This window comes from Pelodiscus sinensis, chromosome 5 (genome assembly GCF_052426305.1).
Source record: "Pelodiscus sinensis isolate ZL-2025 chromosome 5, ASM5242630v1, whole genome shotgun sequence".
Taxonomy (NCBI): Eukaryota; Metazoa; Chordata; order Testudines; family Trionychidae; genus Pelodiscus; species Pelodiscus sinensis.
Window position 1 is genome coordinate 9,439,104 of NC_143056.1, and position 23,431 is coordinate 9,462,534.

Below are 23,431 nucleotides of genomic sequence, written 5' to 3' on the forward strand. Positions count from 1 at the left end.
GTTAATGGGTAAGCAAGCTGGCAAGGCTCGTGCTTACTGGGTAACAAGTTAACCCTTTGCATCTTTAATGCAGGCTGAATGACGTAGCACTTTATTTGTAATGCAGTCTCAGCCAATGAAAACAAAAGGAGGTTCTGGCTTCTTTTTCAAAGCTCCATGTGCTACAGCGGGAAGAGGTTAAGATGAGGGGCAAGATAGAGGACCAGCTAGCTGCCACAGAACAAAGCATATGTACAGGGGCTTCTTTCATACACCCGAACAAGGCAGAGGAGGGGACAAACCAGGTTCACCATGAACCACCGGCTCCAATTCAGCTGGGTCAGAATGCAGCTGGTGGGAGAGAAGCCACGACACCTGAATAGGCCTGGTGGGATAGCAGAAGGCGGCGAGCCGGCAAAGTAACAAGCTGTTTATATCCAAAACCTCCCTGGCCACTTGGTGCTGTACTGGGCGGGTGATCTTCGCTGAATTTCGGCCTAGCAGCAGAAGTGGGTGGAGTCATCAGGCTGCTGATGTGGCCAGTCTGAAAACAGCCATTAGTTCTGTCTAAGACAGGTGCCTGGCATATGTGTGTGTTCGGGCGCCTCTCTGTGGCAGACACCTGCAGTGGCTGACTTGTGCGCTTAACGGCCTTTTGGGCTCCGGCTGCAGCCTCTGCTCTGGGATCCTCCTGCCTCACAAGATCCAAGAACCTGGCTCCAGCCTGAGCCCGAACGTCGACCCGGATGACGCCCCTTAGCACGAGCCGTGCGAGCCGGAGCCAGTCGCAGGTGTCTCACTGCAGTGCAGACATACCCTGGCCCTGTCATTTATCTTTATGGAAAGGGAGGGTGCTGGCCCCCGGCTGAAGGGGATGAGCAATTTAAAAAGGGGCAGAGCAGCCTCTGTGCACCCGTGTTTCTGCCCCACAGGGCTCGCACCTGCTAGCCACCCCAGCACGGTGTTTCAAAAAGTAAAGCATGTTACAATGGACTTATCCATGGCCACGAACCCACCAGTTCTGTGTCCTGCAGTTAGAAACCAGGGGGTTAAGGAGGTGCCTTAGGTTCCGGTCCACCTGGGATACTTCCCCTTGCCTGGGCCGCGTCAAGGCCATGGCATCTAGGGCCTCTCAGGGAACGGAAGAGGGTCCCTTGGTCATTTGTGCTGCGACGTCACTGGCAGGCAGGGGCCTCGCTCCTTCTGCTGGAGGAAGGGGGTGCTGAGGTAATATCTCCTCCCCCCTCCGCCCCCAGCAGAAGCTAATGTAGACAAGCTTTGGGCTGGGAAAGGAAGTCTCAGAGCAGCTATGGGAAATACAAGGTGGAACAGTTTGTTTAGCATAAGGGCACATTGTTTAGCATCAGGCACTGGATCTGTTCCCCCTGGCATTTAGCTGTGGTGTGGGGGATTCCTTCCCCAGCCCTGAAAAAGGCACAGAGCTTCTGCCACTAAGGCTATGTCTACACTAAAGGGTTTTTGCACAAAACCAGCTGTTTTTGCACAAAAACCCATGGAGCATCCACACCTCAAGCACATTTTTGCACCAAAAAAAGAAAAAAATTCAGTAAATTGACAGGACCGAGGGCTTTTGCTGATAGGGTTATTCCTCTCCCCACGAGGAATAACTCCTTTTTGTGCAAGAGTTTGTTAGAGACAAGAAACTGCCCCCCCAGTAAAAAAGTTTGGCCAGGCCGCTCTTGTTCTGCAGTACTCCTTGAGAGAAACCGGCCGCACCCTTCCTGCATACCATTGCCTTTAGAAAAAGGAAAGGTGTGAAAAGGGGAAAAGAGCCTCAGACTCTCCCACCCGTCACCTTGGCGTGAGAACTGCGGGGCGTACCTGGTCGCATGAAACCTGCACAGTTTCGGCCCAACCCCTGGGACACAGACCCCCCTACTTGGTGACCATTGGGGCCATATATGGTAATATGCAAGTGTGGGAAAGCGATGTGCAGATTTGGGGATAAATACCCATGGCACAGTTCGCTCGAGGAGGTCTTCGCAACACACGTACCACCGTGCGTGTGCCTTCTCGTATACTTCAAAGCGCTGCCGGCCTGATCAACCGACCAGCCACCTCCCCCGACTCTCGGGCGTAACCAAGGCCTTCGCAACCGAACCGATATCTGTGAAATGTTCCGTGTGCTGTGTAAGTTGGTATGTATGATTTGATTTTTTCCTGTTGTATAAGCTTAGTGTTGTAGTTGTTTTTGGGTAGTACATAAGAGTTTGTAGTTATCACAGTTATTTAATTACTGTAGCTGGATATTTTAAGATTAGAGACTATTCCCCTTGCCATTCCCATCCTTATATCTCTGACATGTTTTACTAGAAGCCATAGAATAAATATAATAAATACTGTAAATTCATTATTAACATGGTCTATTAAAAATCTTAGAATAAATACTATAAATTCACCTCTGTCATAAATAAATATTTTTTATTTGATAAAACTGTCCACCTGGTTCTGTCCTTCCCCCCTGGGGTATTCATTATCGGACCTGTGATTCTCGCGACAGAGTTCTTGTGCAAAAAGCTGTGTGTGGACGCTTAACAGGGGTTTCTTGCACAAAAAGCACAGGTGCTCTCATGGCCATTCTGTGAACTTTCTTGCGCAAGTGCGTCCGTGCAGTGTGGACGCTCTCTTGCGCAAAAGCAGTGTTTTTGCGATGTGCTTTTGAGGTGTGAACATGCTTTTGTGCAACAAGTTTTTATGGAAGAGCTCTTCCACAAAAAGCTCCTTGCGCAAAAACCCTGCAGTATAGACAAAGCCTAACAGAAGTAGGTCCAATAAAAGATAGCACCTCACCTACTTCGCTAACAGCCAGGGCCTGACCCAGCTACATTGTATATTAAGCAGTTGCAAGGATTTCTCTCCTGTTTCTCCCTTTTGGAAAGAGAAGTAAAATAACCATAGAAAGGACTGGGAACGTCTACACTGCACGCTTATTTCAAAATAAGGTATTCTGAAAACAATGCTCCAAAATAGCTTATTTCGAAATAGCACGTCTACATTGCAGGGAAGCCTCACAGTTAGTCCAAAGGCAGGTTTCCCTAATACTACCTTGCTACCATGATTTAGAGCCCCAGGAAGCACTAGAGAGCAATTACTTTGAGAGGCTCTAAGGAGGAGCTATTTTGAAATAGCCGCAGTGGAACGTCCACACTACTGCTACTCCAAAAGAGCTATTTTGGAAGAGGCGTTATTCCTCGTGGAATGAGGTGTACAGAAGTCGGAATAAGCCATCCGATATTTGAAATAACACTGCTGTGTAGCACCCTGCATGGTGTGTCTTTTTGAGCTGCAGTTAAAGAAGAGGGAGATTGTCCCCTTCCCACCTCAGGAGTAAGTGATGTTAACATGCCGGCACGTCACAGCAGCCAGGAAGAAATAGCAGCAGAGGGCAATATTTTGTAACTAGGGAAGGGGTTAGTGCAAGCCCCTTTGGCTGTGGGTGTGATCCTGGTAGGACAAAGGCAGCAGGAGACAGGCTGAAGTCTCCTTAATTCTTTTCCTCCTTCAGAAATCTACACATCACAGGGGAGAGAAGGCAACAGAGCTGAGCTAGTATAAGACAAGGGCCAGCCCACCAACCTAACCCTGCTTCAAGGGATGGGGTGTATAGATCACCACTGGTGTATTCTTTTCCAATAGGCTGCCGGGGTGAGTAGATGATCCTGCACATACAGGAACAGACTCTTTATCGGGTAGGCTCATGCTCCCAGGAGTAGTCAATTCTCAGTCTAAACAAAGGGAGACAAGAACTGAGCCTTGGCCCTTTGCTAAATAAATGGCAAATTCTAATGCAGCGTCTGATTCATTTTCCTTCCCCCTGTTTATGCAGAGACCTGGCTTAGGCCTATATCGGTATGTTGCTCACAGGTGTGAAAAATTCACTCCCCTGAGCTGTGTCGTTCTACCCCCAAACTCCCACCTGCAGACATGTCCCTAGGAGAGTCTCTGCTGGCTTTGTAGCTACCACCTCTTGGGGAGACATGAACTACACCGGCTGAGTACTTCTCCTGGCAGCACAGGAGCATCTTTACTGAGGAAAATTCAGGTCCTGTTAGCCAGGAGGGATTCAGTCTGGGCATGGAGCAGGTGTGTCCAAAACCTGGACTGGACTCAGCCGTTGCTGTAAGGAAATTACTGGAACTGAATTTGTTTCAATGATGTCTAACGAGAACTGAGGCTCCTGCCCCCCAAGCCCTCAACGTGTCCCTTCCTCGCCCTTGCACTCAGGTCTCCAGCCCCCCGCTCCTCCCTGACAGACCCAGTACACAAACCTGCTGCACTGTATGAAATGGTACCACTAGCTGCTGGCCCTGCCGCTCATGCAGCCACACCCCCATTTGCTGGTGCAGCAAGATTAAACTACTGCTTCTCTCTGGCAAGGCTCTTCCCTATCTGCCCTTCCCTGATTGTCCTCTCTCACCCCCCACCCCGGTCACACATTCATTCACATGGGTGCCTGAGAATGGCACCATCACACTGAACTCATCTCTAAGGCCCCTGCCCACTAAGTCTTTCTTGCAAACCAATTCCTGCCCCCCCCCCATTACCTTTTACAAGGGTTCCCCTTCAAGTTCCCAGCCCGTCCTGCTCAGTGGCTGGCTGGAAAGCACCTGGGCAGCACAGGCACAACTACAAAATGCTGGAAGCTGTAACTCCATAGTCCTTACTGATGAGCAACCCCCCAGCTGTTGCGTGGGAGGCAGGTGCTTCTTGCAGCCAGGAATTCCTGGTTCTGTTTGGTCTCCGCTACCCCTCCCAAGGCTTCTATGGTGAGTTACCGAGCACTAGCCCAGGCTGGCACTGCCTTATTCCTCAGCCAGGAATCTGATACAGAAGGAAGAGAAGCGTCCCTGCCACTCAATCATTTCTTGTGGTTGCAGAACATGGAAGCTGAAGCTTAACATCACCTTTGAGTCAAGTCAATTTCATATTCGTAATCCACCAATCTGAATGATGACCTCTCCGAAGCAGGGGCCACCGCGCTGCTGATGCTGAGCCTAGCATAATGCAGTCCCTATCGCAGTTGAGCTTTACATGCTAGCAGCAACACGACATTTTCAAAGCTTCTTTCACAACGAGTGTCTGCTTAGTCACCTTGGAAGTATTCTCATGGATGAAGAGGAAATAAACACTCATGAACAGCATTTGGCACTGGGGCATGTTTACCCAACAAGTAATATAGCAGATCAAAGCCAGACCTACCTTAGAAACTCGTCAGTAATGTCAACAAGGGAAGTGTCTTTTGTTGGCAGCATTTTGATACCAGAAAGAACCCCAGCGTGGACAGAATTAAACTGGCAAAAAAGTGCTTCTGGCCGTATAGCACATTCTGCTGGTCAGTAGGCTTATACCAGTTAAAGCACTTTTTTGCCAATATAACCATCTACATTAGGAGGGGTTTGCACGCGCAGCTTGAACCTGGTCCGGCAACATCCATGGTTCAGCATGATTTGAGTTGTCTATTTGATCATGGGGGTGGCCAAGGTTCCCACGGGCCCGTAAAGTTTTATAGCCACCAATCCTGGCTTTCAGTGTTTTATGCTGCTGTTTAGCTCAAATTGATCCCTGCATGTCCTCTTTACAGCCCAGTAAACAGTGGCTGCGTTGGTAATGCCACTAAGCTAAGCATGGTTTTCAGGGTTTATCTACTTATTTCCTCTTGCCAATACAGTAACATTGCATAACACCACTTACACTTTGTTCTGAAGAGAGCTGATAAGCCTGGGCTAGCCCTAGGCTTATATAGGATGTATCAGAACAGTCAGACATTATTGAGCAACGTTGCTACCATTGTTTTGTTTATTCTCGGTGAAACTCAGAGAGACCCACTCACCATAATATTGACCACCCGTGGTTCAGCAAATTCTCTGGTTCAGCAATGGCTAAGCCTCAAGAGTGTCAAACCTTGTGTACTGTACCAGCTGACCACTTCTAAAGTAGACCTGACCCAAATGCATAAGGCACATTTAAATTCTATAAACACAGATGCTCTTCCCCTCCTCCCACCCCAGCCCACCCCCTTATTTATGAACAAAATACACCGGATAACAGATTTTTAAAAAATACACTGTTGGAAAATCACTGGTAAAGATTTATTGCAGTGATACAATAAGACGTAGAGAAAACGTTTGTGTTTAGTTACACTAGTTTGGAAGTTGCAGAGGAAGGCCCAACTTTTCAAAAGTGACTAGTGGGTTTTAGGTGCCCAATTAGAGACAGGAGCCTGGGTCTCAGCAGATGGGTTCTCAGTCAGTCCTGTCCCTAAAACCTTGGGTTGGACACCTAAGACCATTAGTTCCTTTAAAAAAAATCATAGCCTAAATGGAAATTCCTGCATTCATGCTACTGCAAACCATGTTGTAAACTCTCCATTGGCTGTCTTAAAATAGAATATGCATAATTGAAGGGTGATTTTCCCCCTGACAATCCCTGGAAGAAACAATCTATGAACTAATCCAATCAAGTGCACTCCAAGTTTTGGACACTTACCATTCCCACCCCCCACCAATAACTACACATGTGCAAACCCCCCCCCCTTTTTTAAGGAAAAAAATCTGTATTCTGTTACAAAAGCATTTCTTGAAAAGAGATTCTATCCCATCTCACTTGAACAATCTTTTGGTGCCCTGGCGCATGGCAAGTGAAATGACAAGTTTGCAAATAAATTAATTTTAAATGCAGAAAACATGATGTTTTTGACAGTCTATGGCTTAAAAATCTGTATGTGAAGTACCTAATTAATTTGTGTGTAAAAACTGGATAAAGGTTCTTGCATTTATCTGAAAAGAATGTTCACGAGTAGCACATAAAACTGTGGTAGAAATGTGTACGCAAAAGTATATTTACATGGCAGAGTCCAGTGCAAAATTAATGGAGAACTGAGTAGTATCAGAGGTGACACTAATAGCCCAAAATACAGTACCCGTGAGCACGTTGGTTGCTCACACACACCAAGGGGTCTGATTAGTTGCAATCAGTAAAGTGCCTTTAAACGGAAACGGAATCCTAGCTTCCCTCGTCCTTGGACAGGGTTCTAAGTCTTTTCTTCAGCAGGAATCTCTAGGGACATTGGCAATAGGCTGAATTCAGACGATATTAGACAAGGATTCTTGACTATTCCATCAACTCAGCTGTTCCCTTTCCCAACATAAACCCAAGTCTTGGGTTTCAACCAGTGCAGTTGTGTGAACTGAGCATAAATCCCATCTAAAAGATTATGTTCCAACATTATGGATTTAAGGATCTTTGGTTTAAAAAAAAAAAAAATCCCCCAGAGTCACAAGATAGGAAAAAATTAAAAGGAAATCCAAACCACCCAAGGCTTCCTTGTTATATCCCCACCTCTGAGGCCACATGGAAAGAGCTGCCGTACAAAAGAGAAAAAAGGGACAGAGAAGAGCTTGCAGGATAAGAGATCCAGGTATCATGTGTAAATATGCCTGGATTCCGGGGCAGAGAAGTAGTACAAGGTGCTTTTCTTCCAGCATTCCTTGCTGGAGCTATGTAAGCCAGCAGTCAGGAAGTCATGTCTCAGTCTTCTAGGGAGAAGAAAAATCACCAGAGAGGGAAAGGGAGTGTAAGATGATCAAATCCCAGAGCCAACATCTGATGAGTGAACGCGCGCGCGCACGCGCGCACACACACACACACACACACACACACACACACACACACACACACACACAGATGACAAAGTAATCCCACGTAAGCATTAGCTCACAGCAATCTATCACCACCTGTTTGTACAGGAACACAAGGGTCACCCTAAGAGAACAAGGTCAAATGGCTGAGATCTTCCATTTGAGGGGGGGAGAGGAAGAAGGGGGGCGGGGGATGAATCACATGTTTATGGCATTTACCCCATAGAGAAGTAAAATCACTCAGCTAGATAAAATGTAAACCATGTGTTTCTGAAGCCTTGCTGAGAAAAACCATTTGTAAGCTAAGTACTAGTTATCTGCAAGGCAGGAGGCGGCAGAGGGCACTTGCTGATGAAAGCATCTGTCCATACCACACCTTCCTGGGGTTTTACAAGCAGGCTGACTACTCCACGAGCATTTCTGCAGTGAAATGAAACGGACTTCTCAGTATTTAGCGAGCAAGAACCCCCTCACCATAAACAGAAAATAAAGCAGCTTTTCAAATGCTTGTAGTGTGGAGAATATACTTCATTAAATTAGCCTAAAGTGAAAACTTCGCCACTTTTTAATGTGAGAACATGGCGATGTTGTAATTGACGGAGATTATTGCAAATGTGATCCTTCTGTATTGGCGAATGTGGGTCCAATTAGGAGACTGTCCAGTGTTTCTTTGGTTTGTGGTATTTATAGTAAAAACCCTGGGTGCTTTGAACAGCACAACATGAAACTTTTAGGCAACCTATCAATGAAAACAGCATGAAATGATCCAGTTTTCTACCGGAGGAGCATAACCCACAACCAATTTTTTAAAAAAAGCAACCAGCTTCGTAAGTTACCATCCATGCTGCTATTAAAAATATGGCAACAAACGTAAGAAACCCTATTAAAATGTTCATATCCCCAATGAGCAACAAATGATTTCGAAAAGTACATTTGTGCTGTAAGTTTTCTGTGTGTTAACGTGATACAGACCTAAACACACACAACACCCTGTAGGCAGCTTAACCAAATGTGGATCATGTGTGTTTGCACCTTCGTCCAGTCTCAACTTTTAGCAGCTTTCTCTCCAGCCTCGCCCCGATCTGAGTATTCCAAATCTGTTTCTTCTTCAGGAAGTACAAATCTGGAATTTGCTGCAGGGTCCTTTTTCTTCAATATTTAACAACACAGACAGAACTTGGAGCCAGCACATGCCCTTACGGGATAAGCCAGAAGTGTAGATCTAGCTAATATACAAAACGTCTCCATCACAGTCATCTTGGGTCCATAAGAAGTTTCTTCTGGTTTACAAAATTGAAGTCTGACCTTTCGCATTCCAGGCACTGCATCACACAATACTACGGTATGGAGGGGGAGGGGAGAGGGAGTCCTTCCGCAGGGCCTGCGAGCCTTCTGGCGTGCTCCTTAACGATGTCCCGTGTATGCCTTGAACCAGGAGGTCACAGAGGCGGCAGCAGATGAGATCATTCCACCCGTGCTGCTGCTGGCTATGGGCAGAGAGGCCTGCGTGCTCTGGCTCTGTAACATCTCGACCGGTTGAGAGGGGATATCGCAGAATCGAGGGCTTGGCAGATTCTCCCAGTCTGTCCCTAAGTCAGTCTCCTCATCGCTGACGTGCTCTTCTCCACTCTCGTCTGTTTCGCCAGCGGCCCCGGGATCCACAAACTCCATAGAGTCCTCGAGATCTGCACTAATTTCAAAAGGCCCAGACCTGTGAACACAGCGACACAATCCCATCAGTGCCCTCAGTGGAAAAAAGTAGAGGAAAGACAGTGGGAGGGAAGGGGGTGGCAGCAACAGCTGGCAGCCCCAAGTGAGGCAGGGGAGGAGAGAAGGACAAGCAGCTGCAGCCCTACACGCAGGAGGCAGGAGGGAGACAGGATGGCAGAGTGAGTGGGATCCCACTTAATCGGTTAACCAGTTAAACCTAAGCTTTAACCCATTAACCGGGATTTTACATCCCTGTGCAGGACAAACTTACAGGTGGAACTCAGGAGCTCATAGTTATTGTTCAAAATGTATTCACTCAGCCTGATTATTCTGTTCCATACGGCCACACAAGAAGCGTGGGTTTATTTTCTGCCCCCATTTTGACCTGAAAAGACCAGGAATGGCCCTCTAGCTAACATCTCTGGCCTGGTGTACACAGGGCTTCCCGCAGACACGCACTCTTAATCCTGGCATTTCCTAACTTTGTAACCTTTTAACCTTCATGTGCTTTTCATGTAGTTTCTATTAAACAATTTCTAGGATTTTTAAGAAAGCAAATGGAAAAAAAACCAACCAAATTCCATCTTGATGTGTGAGAAGCACTGAGGACTCCCTTATGGTTCATTAACAAGGTTACACCTCTCAATCATCTTTTCAATAAATGAAATATTGATTTATGTCTCTCGTTGTAAAGCATTTGCTAAAACCTTCAGCTAATGTTTGGCTCTTTTCTGAACTCTCTCCAATTCTACAGCACCCTTTAACAATGTGGATACCAGAACTCTATGTGCTATTCCTGTGTTGGTCTCACCAATGTTGCAGCGAGAGAAAATCACCTCCCTTCTCCTATTCACTACCTCTGTTCATATAGCCACGGGATGGCTTAGCGGCCTTTCTGGCACAGCCTAGCACCAGGAGCCCTCAAACAGGAGTTTTGTGAGCAAGACACAAAAAGTCATTCTTCTGCTCTACTCTGTGCTGATAAGGCATCAACTGGAGCACTGTGTCTAGTTCTGGGCATCACATTTCGAGAAATTGGAGAGAGTCCAGAGAAGAGCAACAAAAATGACTAAAGGTCTAGAAAACATGAGCTATGCGGGAAGACTGAAAACTGGGCTTATTTAGTTTAGAGAAGACAGAGGGGACATGATAGCCGTTTTCAGGTATCTAAAAGGGTGTCACAAGGAGGAGGGAGAAAACTTGTTCATCTTGGCCTCTGAGGATATGACAAGGAGCAATGGGCTTAAACTGCAGCAAGGGAGGTTTAGGTTGGACGTTAGGAAAAAGTTCCTAACTGTCAGGGTGGTTAAACACTGGAATAAATTGCCCAGGGAGGTTGTGGAATCTCCATCACTGGGGAGATGTAAGAGCAGGTTAGACAGACACCTATCAGGGGTTGCTTGGTTCTGCCGTGAGGGCAGGGACTGGACTTGATGACCTCGCGACGTCCCTTCCCGTTCTAGTGTTTTGGATTCTATATTCAGTTGTTTATCCACTGTGACCCTACAGTCATTTTCAGGGTCATAGCTTTCCAGGTTACAGCCCCTGCCTTTCTATAGTTGTGGTCTGCTTTCCTTGTTCTTAGATATGGGAGGGAACATATTTCCCAATAAGGTCAAGTTTCACAGATTAGAAGAATGGAGAGAGGCTTTAGAAGTCTCGCTCTCTGAATACTGGAGTGTGAAGCATCCATAACATCCAAATAAAATCAGAATAATTTTTAATGGACCAAGTATAATTTTCTTTTATCTCAATAAGACTGAAGATTTTTAGGTAAGACACAGTCTGTACCTCCAGATGGAGTGAGAAAAATATATATAGGAAATCAACTCTGCTCCGTTACAGTTAAACTGTTAAAAAAAAAAAAAAAAAAAAAAAAAAGGTAGTATGCACAGACTACAGTGATTCGATGTTTGCTGCAGCATCTGCTACGTTAATGGAAGAGGTTGTTAGAAAGAAATAAAACGCGGTAGAATTTGAAGACATGAATTTTTCAAAATGTGCATGTTGGTTGGAAGATCCCCTGACTCTGAGAAGTTGAGTGTCATGTGGAGTTTGGGTAAAGGTTGTTTGTATTGCCGGACTATGTGGGGAGAGGAAATCCTAGAACTGGAGTGGCCAAGATGCACACTGCATGGAAAAAGGCAGGAATAACAGCAGAGCCATGGAGAAGAATGGCAAGGTGGATCCACGTAGTGGCAGACATACTCTAGTGCAGTGTTTCCCAAATGTTTCCCTGGGATTCTGCGAAGTGAAAGTAAGGTTTCCGCAAGAACTTGATCACTCTCTCCCCCCACAAAGTGGCGCGCAAAGATGCCAGCTCCTTCTCTGGTTTCCTGCGAGCTTTCAGACACCTCCCTTTCCCCATGTCCGGGTGGTGGTTTTTTTTTTTTTTTTTGCTTGACAAAATTTCTCCCTGGCTGTAGGGGTTCCTTGAAATTCTTCCGAGTTTAAAAGGTTTTCATGGCCAAATAAAATTGGGAAATACTGCTCTAATGTAAGCACAGTGCGCTGAAGCCCAGAAAACAGAGGCTCTATAACATACAGGTCTCCAAATGCTATCCTCCCCCTTTTCCATACCGGAACCATCTTGGCTGCTTCCGGTTTGCTGGGTCAGCACCTTCCACAGCTGCAGAGGAGCAGGATCAGCCCCTTATAACGATTAGGGATATAAAATCCCGATGAATCAGTTAACCAGTTAAACGTTAGGTTAACTTAATGGGATCCAGCCACAGGGCTGTGGCTGCTGCTGTCACTCCAGTCCCGCTGCCACTGCCGGCAGCACGATGCTCCCAATCCCGGGCTGATGCTACCGCCATCTCCCAGTCCCTCTGGCGCAGCCCTCTGCCCGTAGCAGGCTGTGAGCAGGGAGCTGCTTCCACGCACTGGTTAATCAGTACCTGGTAAGCACTGCCCAGTAAAGGCCAGGGAACCAGTTAACCATTCATATCCCTAATAATGATACTAACCATGACGATAAAAGTCAAACCTTTAGACTTAAAAAAAAAAAAAAAAAAAAAGTCCACATTATGGAGCTAAGACATAAATGTGCCATCTATTACCTGCCCAAGTTCTCAGTGTCTGGACTGACCAGGTACATAAGGTTTCTGAGCGTATGCAGTGGATGCAATAGATCTAAATTTACATGCTAGAAAAAAAAGAGAGAGGAGAAAAAAAACCTAGTTACTGAAGGCTACTTACAATGGCAATTGTTATTTTAAAATATATGCAAAAAATCTAAATATGTATTCACCAGACCTGGGAAAAACAAAGATAAAGGATATTGGCATTCAGCTTCTTCACTGCCCGGGTAAACTTCCGCCTGCTAAGGTTCTCGCCGCAGAACTCACTGTTAAAAAACACACACACGCACAAACTGAAAAGCTGTGGACGGTGCCTTGAGTCAATCACTTGATCTCTGTTCCATAGTATGCTGCCTTGGCTTGCAGCCACAGAAACACCCCCGTGTTAAACATTTGTTTATATCAATCAAAGGACCCATGTTGGGAGCATTTATCAGCCCATATCTCCTCACCTTGCAAGCTCACTAGTTTTTAACGAGACGATACCCATTTGGGGCCAGATTCTGCCCACCTTACTCCTGTGAAGAGTGCCACTGGCTTCAATAAGGGGAAACATTCTGGCCAGAGTTTCTCTTAGCAGCTGAAACGTCTGCCTGTAAATACTGGAAAAGTCTCCTTAGCTTTTGGTTCAGATTGCTGCAGGGTTAACTGAACCCCCACTGGCCTACCTAGATTAACTGAACTCCACGCAGCGTGCTAGATAAGGAGCCCATTTGCTCTGCAAAGACATTAAAGGCTCAATGGTACTTCTGAACATATTTCAAGTCTGCCTAGTGCTTCCCTCTGGTTTGGCTCCCCACCCCAGACATGGCTGCATTGTAGAGGTAGAGTGTGTATTCTATAGCTCCATGCTGCAGCCCTCTCTCAACATGATCAATATTTAGTCATCTGACCAAGTTATTGAATTGGGCCATCCTTCTGTGATGCCATGTGGGTTTCCTTCAGGATGAGCAGTGCTGTACTAATCCTATGTCATATTTCATTCCTAAACTGAGGTCACTGAATATTTGTAGTGAAAAGCTGCAAATCTGATCTATGCTGAAAACTCTGTGCTCTCAAAAACATTAACTGAGCTCCAAGCTCCTATTAGTTCTCCCAAAGACAAGTAAGTTGCACAAACATGTACATGTAAAGCCACTACAAAACAGCCAGGCTAGGTAACAGCTTTTTCTAGGATATACTCACAGAACAGAAGCGACTAAAGCCAGCTGAAAATTGGTCAGCAATTCAGCTTCTTAAAAATGTAGAACTACTTACCTGTTACACAACTTCCTGGGAAGATTTACATCAAGTATATGAGACAAAATATTGACAAGCTGAGTTGCATAGCACAAGGCAGCACTGATGGTATAGGCAGGATTACTATGCTCCGTATCTAAAAGAAATAAAGAAATAGGACATTAACCAGAACAACCGTGATTTGACTAATGAAACAGTCGCCAAGACAGCATCATTTCTTGATATTCAGAACTTCAGCAATCTGGCCATCTAGTTACAATAAGCTGCCAGGAATTGGTAAAAAACAGTCATACTCAGAATAATTATTACGTTTGCTCTACAGCATGTAAACCACGTCAAGGCTGTTAACAACAATGGACGCTGTTTCTCTTCTATTACAGTGCTGTATTACCGATCTCACTGGGGCAGTGATGGGCAACCTAGGCTAGTGAGTGGACCCCTTGATCTCAGCAGGCCATGTGATGGTCGTAACGAAGACAGTTTCCAGGGATAGGGGTAGTTTTGCTAATTGCGTACCTGGAATTAGCAGGGTGTGCCTACTGAATTATAGCAGCGCTCTGATTGGATACAGAGAGACTGCACAGCTCTCACAGTGTTGTGTGCAATCAGCACGCATCTCACTTCATGGGCCCTTGCTTTACGTGCGTCACGTTAGTTATACCAGGAGGGGGAAAAAACAACACAGATGGAAACTGGCAGAATCTGACAACCCTGCAGGTGGGCAACATGTCTTGTGGGCCACACATGGAGGGAACCCTAATGGGCCACAGGCTGCACACCACCACATTAGCGCCTCACCACCAGAAGAGAATTACAAAGGTTTGCTCCCTTTATGAGCAATCCTTCATCTCATTAGGACTGTGGCAAAAAGGCTCATTTGCAGCTACAAATCTGCACAAAGCAAAGGAGGAAGTCTCAGTCCTAAAGCGCCTTCTGCTGGCTGCACAGCTTAAAGTTCTACAGACAGCCAGATCACCGAGGAAGTCAATAAGACTGTTACTTACCTGGTCCTTGTGTAGTTTTTTTCTCTTCCACCCAATTGTAATAAGCTGAATAGTCTCCATTATTAGGAAGACTTATCCAAGGCCCTGCAATGCTGATGCTGGTCTCCCCATTGTGATCATCACACACCCATCTCCCAGAGAGATACGTAGTTCTCCTGGCTTCTGCAAGCTTGCTCACAGTGCTAGAGGTCATGGCATTGTCACTCTCAGAAGAAATATCTGCAGGGTCTCTGAAAAACAAACACAGACACATAGTTACAAAGGATTTCTGGAGTTCTATATAATACCGGCCATGTGTTTGGCAGCCATTTAGCCACATACACAGAGAGCAAAATTCATAAAACAATAACCTGCAAAAATCTCTGCTACCAGGACACTTTTTTTTTTTTTTTTTTTGCATCATTTGTACAAAGATCCCAGTTTTTTGGTTAAATCTTCCGGTATGTTTTATTGGCTGGATCTATAAAGGTTCCTTTTATATATTTTCAACTTTCCAAATTGTGGTCAATGTGGTAAAAGAACATATTCCCTGTCACAAACCTAATAAAATGTGTAGCTGCTAGTTGTGTTGGGTGCTTCTCTACCAAGCCCAGGGCTCCAGTTCGGCATGTCACATAAGTACCTGCCAGACTAATTACATGAGTCCTCTCATCGATTTAAATGGAGCTATTCGTGTCCTTCAAGTTGGGCACATGGTTAAAAACTTTGCTGAAGTGGGGCCTACGCAATGACTTATTACTATGGGGAGAAGAGCAGTGTTCCCTGTAAGCTGTGTACTTGGGTGGCCAACCAGGAGAGATTCAGGTGCTGCCCAGCTGATTAACACAGCACCCACCGCTGGCACTATGTATTTCTATGAGTGGTGCACATCTCTACAAGCTTTGGTACACATAATGAATAGTAACAGAGAGGTAGGCCGTGTTAATCTGATCTTGCTAAAACAAAAGGAAAAACTATGTAGCACTTTAAAGACTAACAGGATGGTTTAATAGGTGATAAAAATATGGAACGCTTCACGAATGGAAAAAATTAGAGGGAACATTGGTAAAGGTCAGAACAAGTCAAGTACTGAAATACACTCTTATGTTGCTTTGGAAAAGAAAGACATTTAGAATGTAATATTAGACGATCGTGTTAGAATTAAGTGTATAATCCACTGATGCTTAATATCCCCAATCTGGCAGTTTGTTATACTAGGACCACACGATACAGACCAATACACAGAAAGCAAATCCATCAACTTGTGCTCATGTTTTCTGCCCTTAAAAAAAACTAACCAAAAACAAAAAAACACCTGTGTATTCCAAACCTCATGCTAGTCTTCACTTCCTCAATGGGAAAAATGACAGACGTTAGCTCCAGTATATGTGACCGTCGAAGATTTGCCAAGTGTTCGTGCTGACTTCTCAAATCATAATTTTTCTTCTCCACCAGGTCTCCCAACTTGCGGTTAAGTCTCTGGATCTTCTCTTTCTTCTCCTGATGCCTCTGGGCCCTGCGATAAAGCTTCTGATTCTCATCTTTAACTCTGAGAAGCCCCTCCGAGCCTATGAGAATAACAACACACATCAGTGGTGTAACTGTCGCTCAGATGGAGGCTTTATTAGTAGCGCCAGGGGCTAGATCTGGCTTGCCGCTACCCTGCCCCTCCCCTGCCCCAGGCCAATCGAGACCTGGTGACACGGGAGCGGGTGCAATGTCTCCTCCCTTGGCCAGGAGCCTGTGGCACCAGAGGGAACTACCAGCTCTTCAAAATGGCCCAGGGGTGGGGAGCACGCACTGTCTCTTGCCACCACCAGGGGCACATGGCAGCTAGAGGGAACTGCCAGTTGTCCAAAACAGCTGACGGTTCTCTCTAGGCACAGGCAGGGTGAGAGGCAGACTTCATGTGCTCTCCCACCCCCAGGCCAATCAGGGTCTGCTGGTGGGGGAAGCACACAGAGTCTCCAGGCCTTGCTCCTTCCACCTGAGGCCTTGCCCCTTCTGGGGCAGCCTGAGACCACTTCTGAAATTCATGAAGTGCCCCCCCCCAAAAAAAAATTATTGCCCACCCCTGTATTAAAGTCATCGAGTTTAAGACCAAGAAAGGACCACCCAATCCTCTAGTCTGACTTCCCGTACAGCATAGGCCTCCAAGGCCAGTACATTAACTCAACAACCAAAACTACACCAAAATGTCACAGCCCACAGGAGACTGAACTATTGTACATGCCACAGATAGAGAATAGGAGGGGCTGAGGTGTACCAATGCTTACGGCCTCTACAATGGCAAGGAACTGAAAGTGAGATACACACAAATTATAATTAAAGGTCTAGAAAACATGAGCTAGGAGGGAAGACTGAAAGAACTGGGCTTGTTTAGCTTAGAAAAGAGAAGACTGAGAGGGGACCTGATAGCAGTTTACAAGGATCTAAAAAGGTGTTACAAAGAGGAGGGAAAAAAATTGTTCCCCTTGGCCTCTGATGATAGGACAAGAAGCAATGGGCTTAAATTGCACCAAGGGAAGTTTTGGTTGGATGTTAGGAAAAACGTCCTGTCAGGGTGGTCAAACACTGGAATAAGTTGCCTAGGGAGGTTGTGGAATCTCCATCACTGGAGAGATTTAAGAGCAGGTTGGACAGACATCTATCAGGGATGATCTAGAGGGTGCTTGGTCCTGCTCTGAGGGTAGGGGACTGGCCTTGATGATCTCTCGAGGTCCTTTCCAGTTCTAGTGTTCTATAATCCCAGCTTTCATGCAGTAGAGGAAGCAGAAAAATACCTAAAAATTCCTTACTGGCCCCACATATGATCAGTTAGACCCTGGGCATGTGAGCAAGAACCAACATGTGAGACAGACAGAATGCTTGGTGTTACCCTCAAAGCACTGGTCTATCCCTTCCAGTGTCCGTTCTCAAGTCAGGGCCATCTCTGATGCTTCAGAGACCAAACCCTCCACCCCACCCCGAATTCACATGGCTGGGGGGGGGCGGGGTTCGGGTCCCTTCCTGATATTTATATAAACCAGATATATGGCAGCTTTTTTCAATTTGCTTAACAGATCCTCCCAGCAAAGTGCTACATTTTCTGAGTGTCTATAAAGAACAGCTTGAAATGGATGTTGAGCTTTTATACCTTCTGCCCAAGTATTTTCTGGACTTTGAGCAGCAATGTCACACTCTTCCCATTTAACTAAATAGCTGGTGTAAACATTTCCATATATGTAAACTGAATGCAAAAATCAGCGTGATGCTGCTGGCCGAAAAGGTGCACCTGCAGCATGCAAAATGTGTGCAGCTCATCTTTGTTTGCGTTTGTACCATCCACCTCTTACCCTCTTTGGCTTGCCATAGGGCGTAGGCTCACTTAGGGCATGCAGATGCAAACAAAGCTAGCCTGTGATCACTGCAAAGGACAGCAATGGGCAATACCTTCCTGTGAAACAAACTATAACATGCTAGCATCCTCAATTACTCTAGCTGGCTGTCTTCCATGTGTGACTCAGAGACACCAAGCCTCGGAAATGTGACTTGTGAACACCTATTAATCTGTTTACAAAATCATTCGCTGCAGAAAAGAGCTTTCACAAACATATGGTGGTGGCAACTCAGGGATGTTTATCATAATCTTTAAAGAAGATGATTGTCAGACAGGTCTTAAATATTAAGGGCTTTTCTGTTAGCAGGCTTTTTTAAACAATAACCCTCAAATGACAGTCAATGGATTTTATTAGCTATGGCCTCTTCAGCCAGGTTTCCTTTAGACTGAAGCATGTTATTCATTTTTTAGTAATTTAAATAATTTTGGGGGTATTTCTTGGTTTCTTGGGGAATGCTACCCTGGTGCAAGATAGCTGTTTGTTCCGGACTGAGTCTTTACATCATTTTATTATAATTTATGTTGCTTGTGAAACAGACAATTCTAGAGTAGCAATACGATGGGAAAAAGGACAGACTCTCTATGGTGTTCATTATTTGAAATTAGCTGCTTTGTATTATTTGAAATCTCTGTGTGCTAGATAACAAAAATCTCAACAGACCATTCAAACAGATGACTTATAGAAATTAAAGCCCAAAATAAGCAATGAGTCCAATTTGTGGAAACAATGGAATTAATAATTTGCAGAGTCTAGAGCCATTTTCAGATTTTAAAAATTGTGAAAAATAAGACATTTAACTGAACTGTGGGAAAACTGATTTTTTTTGCTTCAGCAATGCAGAAAATCTTTATCCACCACCAATTAGGTCATTTCCTCCTGCCATCAACACAACCTCTAATAACAATTTAGATGCCATCTCCCAAACTCTCCTTTTAAATAATAAAAAAAAATATGGAAAAAATTCTGCTTTTTCCACATGTACACCACATTTTGAGAGCTATTTTCTTGTCACCCACCCTCACATCTCACTTCTGCACCCTCCCAGACCTTGCACAGCCACCCACAGCCCCCTCCACACATTGGACTCCTCATTTTTGGCCTCACCCCAGAGCCTAGGGGGGGCCCACAAAAATATATTAGCCCCAGACCCCCAGAAGAGGGTGATGCTTATCAGTTACCATTTAACTGGTGGCCTGGCTGAACAGTGGGACTGCTCCAGCTCGGCTGAACCAGTTCTCACACCCTGGTGGGCCCCTAGCCTAGCCAGAGCAGCCCACCCCATTTAAGCAGTTAACCTGTTAATGGACTGAATAGGCTTTTACATCCCTACCCCCAACCCAAAAAAGGTTCCCCAACTTCTGGTCTGATTGCCATATTTGGGGTCAGAAAGAATTTTCCTTGGGGTCAGATTGGCAGAGACCCAGGGAGAAGGAGATAAGGAGTTGTCTTCCTCCATAGCTTGGGATATGTGTCACCTGCTACTTTGACAGAGTAAATGCTGAATTCTCTAGAACTGGAAGACTTCAAGTCATGATCTGAGGATTTCAATAGATCATTAAAAGGCGATGGACCTATTCCCGGAGTAGGTCGGTGAGCGTCTGTGCTCTGCGCCTAATTTTCAGGCAAATTGTCTCTTCTGGTCTAGAGGTCTATGAGTCTGACACCTGGTGAGCCATGTTCACAGAATCATTAAAAAGTGTCTCCCAAATTATGTCAGACTAGCACGATGTCCCATGTTTGCACTGCTTGACCAATATTAACATAGCCACACCAGTAACTGTCCCATAGAATATAGGTCAGGCCTTTAAGCACCCCTTGAAGCTTGCCATCCTGGCCCCATTCGTGGGCAGATATTCCCCAGAAATATTTTCATAGAATCACAGAACACTAGAACGGGAAGGGACGTCGAGAGGTCATCGAGTCCTGTCCCCTGCCCTCACGGCAAGACCCAGTACCATCTCGACCATCCCTGATAGATGTCTATCCAACCTGCTCTTAAATCTCGCCAGAGATGGAGATTCCACAACCTCTCTAGGCAATTTATTCCAGTGTTTAACCACCCTCACAGTTAAGAAGCTTTTCCTAATGTCCAACCTAAACCTCCCTTGCTGCAGTTTAAGCCCATTGCATCTTGTCATATCATCAGAGGCCCAGGAGAACAATTTTTTTCCCTCTTCCCTGTGACACCCTTTTAGATACTTGAAAACCGCTATCATGTCCCCTCTGTCTTTTTCTTTCCAAACTAAACAAGCCTAGTTCTTTCAGTCTTCCCTTATAGCTCATGTTCTCTAGATCTTTAATCATTCTTGTTGCTCTTCTCTAGACCCTCTCTAATTTCTTCAGATCTGTCTTGAAAGAGTTTAAAAGCTTATGACCTGATTTTCAGAGGCGCTGATCACCCCAGTCTACCACAGTCAACACACATGCTCAGCATCTCTGAAAATTCATATTCATTTCAGAAAACGTCAAACAATGTCATGTTACAAGGTCAAAACTACTTCAAGTTCCTAATGTGGCTGGGAGGAGACTCTTCCATCCAGGAGGGGTTCCAAAATAGCTGCTGGATTTCATTAACTGCCCCTGAATGAGATCCTCTGGAATCTGCCTGCAAGAATAGCTGTTGAGTTACTAATTTAGGGGTGATTGTGCAAATGAAACTATCGTAGCATGGCAGCAAACATGCTAATACATGTTTTTAAGCCTGAGCACAATCTTGAGCTAGACATTCAGAGAAGCCCCGAGAAGATGAAAACTGAGCTGAGCACTCACAAATGTAAACAGTGTTTCACGTTGTCTCCCGAAACCTGACACACTGCAAATCTCCCATCTTTGTGAAATCATTACAATGAAAGACAATGAAAGCTAAAGGGCAGTCCTTACTCTGGCAAAATCCCCTTTGACTCCAGTGAGAGGTGTAACACCCAAATAAGGGCGTTCGGATTTGGCTTCAAACTGGATGCCTGATGTGGGCTATTGTTCCCCAATAATTATATGAAATTTCAAGTAGCTCATGGACTATCCAACACTCTGTATCTTAGTGGCACTGCTCAGGAATGCCAAGCTCTGGAGGCAGCCTTTCTTGGAGACACAGCTGGAAGATGGAATCGGTTGTTAAATATTTACTCCAGTTAACCTGTCCCAGGATAATTTTAACAGCCACCCCAGCTGAGTAGTACATGTCTACTTTAATTAAAACCCAACATAAAAGCGATTAACAAAGATCACTCACTGACTCCATTTCCAAAAGACCTGCCTGCATTCTTCTCCCAAATGAGAGCACACATCAGGTTAAAGAGAGGAGGTTTTGGCAAGTCCCCTTTTTCTTTAAAGCTAAATCTCAATTTACATAGGCAGTTGCTCTCTTTTGAAGAAATGGAGGTATCACAATTAGCAGATTCGCAGACACTACTTACTTCTTGTCATTTCATCGTTCTCTTTGCAAATGGTTTGTTTCAGCTGCTCAATCCTCATCTTGCAAGACATTATTTTCCATCTCTGAAAGAGAACAAGCCGTGACTGGCAACTTGAACCCATCACTTTCCACTTAACAACACTGGCAGCTAAAACTCAGAAGTAGTGGGGTGTTTTTTAACAAGATCAGATCCCAAGAATTTCAAATTGTCTCATCTGTGTACAGAAGACTGCCATAAGCAAACAGAAACTTCCTATGGTAAAGTCAGGCAAAAACAAAGGGTTACTGACTAAACACATAACCAGAAATGAATACTGGTACAGGTTGAACCCCTCTGGCCCAGCAATATCCATGGTCTGGCAGGACCACTGATGTTGCTGGACCAGAGAGCCTCTGGATCGGCCACAGAGCCGGAAGCCCAGTGGCCCAGGATACTGGTCTCCCATCTGGCAATCTGCTGACGGACTGTGAGAGAGCCCGGAGTCCATCAGCAGAAGGACTGATTTCCTCTAGTCCAGCAAATTTCCTCCTTTGGGACCGATGAGGTCCCAAAGGCACTGAAGCAGGGAAGTCCTACCTGTACTTTGCAAAATCAACTTCAGTTTTATTAGGATCATGTTTTTCAGGCAGACAGTATAAAACTTTCTCCAAGTTAAAATGAAACAACAATCAGCAAGATCTAAGAATACAAAAAGTTAGAAAGCTACTGGAGACTTCAAATAACTCACCAGTTGATCAGTTATCCTTTTGCCTTCCATGGCCTTTAAAACACTATGGAAAAAAAGACCACAACTGAAGATTAACTGACAATTATGATTATATATGGCAAATATAAGAGGGCAGAATGGTTTATCTAAAATTATTATAATCAATCAATGATAATGCTACCAAAAACTAAACAATAACTTACTAGTTTTGGAATTCACTTTGCTTGTTTTTAAGATGCTTTAATCGCTCTTTCTTGTCTAAAAACCTGTAAGAGAACAGAGTGATTTGTTTATTGATTTTATGAACAAAGTATTCTATACATGCATCTGACGAAGTGGGTCTTTGCCCACGAAAGCTTATGCTCCTACACTTCAGTTAGTCTATAAGGTGCCACAGGACTCCTCGTCGCTTTTGCAGATTCAGACTAACACGGCTACCCCTCTGATATTCTATACAATGAGATAATGCACAGTATCTGAAACACTAATAAGAGTGTAGTAAGTTGAGGGTCAGTAATATGGAATCAGCAGGCCTAAGGCCTGCAATATGGAAACAGCAACACACCTGCAATCTAGTGAGCAAGACTTTGGTTCAGTAACAGGAGCCAAGAAAGAGGCCCTATTTGATAACTGTATGATTGTGTAAGTTAGGTCGAGCGAAGGACACAGGGAGGCACTGGGTACAGACTGTAAGCCAAAGGGGAGTAATGGAACATCTTAATAAGAAATGTCTTGGTACAAAAACTCCCTAAAAACTAATGCACAGACCGACCTAGGTTCAGGACCAGGTCAGAATTGACAGCATGAAGGATAGTAAGTAAGCCCCCCTTCCATAAGGTGAGGGGTGGTAACTAGGCAACAGAGGGTGGTAACCTGGTGCGTAAAGAAATGATGTAAGTTGTTTGTACCTGTCTATAAAAGGACACCGCAGAGGGTGCTCTCCGGCCGACCTTGGGGGGGGGCACACTAGGTGCCTGAACGGCAGGTGTCATTGCCTAAACTTACAGAATGCACAGTAGCTTAACTTTGACTGAGTGCTGTTAATATCTGATATATGGCAATAGGCCTGCCCGGTGTTGGTACCTTGTCAACGCGGGCCATAGTGCCCAGTGGTGTAACATTGTACTGATCTCTGTTACCAACTGGTAGAGCTTTGCATTTGACAATAAACCTGCTCGATTGATTTCAAACCTTGCCTGCATCTGTCGTTTCCGGGGCCTCTCAGAGATCTCTTGTGTTGACGCAAGTGCACGGGGTCTAATACTCTAGATAAAGGGAGT

At 45.1% G+C, this 23,431-nt stretch overlaps 1 protein-coding gene across 2 annotated transcripts in view; it reads right to left on the reverse strand.

Moving 5' to 3' along the window:
* Nucleotides 1-6,067: 6,067 nt before the first annotated feature.
* Nucleotides 6,068-23,431, reverse strand: part of ATG14 (autophagy related 14) — a 29,524-nt gene continuing 12,160 nt past the window's right edge. Inside the window, exons 2-10 of one of the 2 annotated variants that reach the window (XM_089778294.1) lie at nt 22,355-22,417; nt 22,173-22,215; nt 21,446-21,527; nt 15,968-16,220; nt 14,674-14,903; nt 13,688-13,805; nt 12,606-12,696; nt 12,410-12,495; nt 6,068-9,348 (exon numbers count right to left, since the gene is read on the reverse strand). In XM_089778294.1, coding sequence (XP_089634420.1) covers nt 9,042-9,348; nt 12,410-12,495; nt 12,606-12,696; nt 13,688-13,805; nt 14,674-14,903; nt 15,968-16,220; nt 21,446-21,527; nt 22,173-22,215; nt 22,355-22,417 — 1,273 coding nt within the window. In that variant the 3' untranslated portion in view covers nt 6,068-9,041. The remainder of the gene's footprint in view (nt 9,349-12,409; nt 12,496-12,605; nt 12,697-13,687; nt 13,806-14,673; nt 14,904-15,967; nt 16,221-21,445; nt 21,528-22,172; nt 22,216-22,354; nt 22,418-23,431) is intronic. The other variant, XM_075926267.2, reaches the window with a different exon arrangement.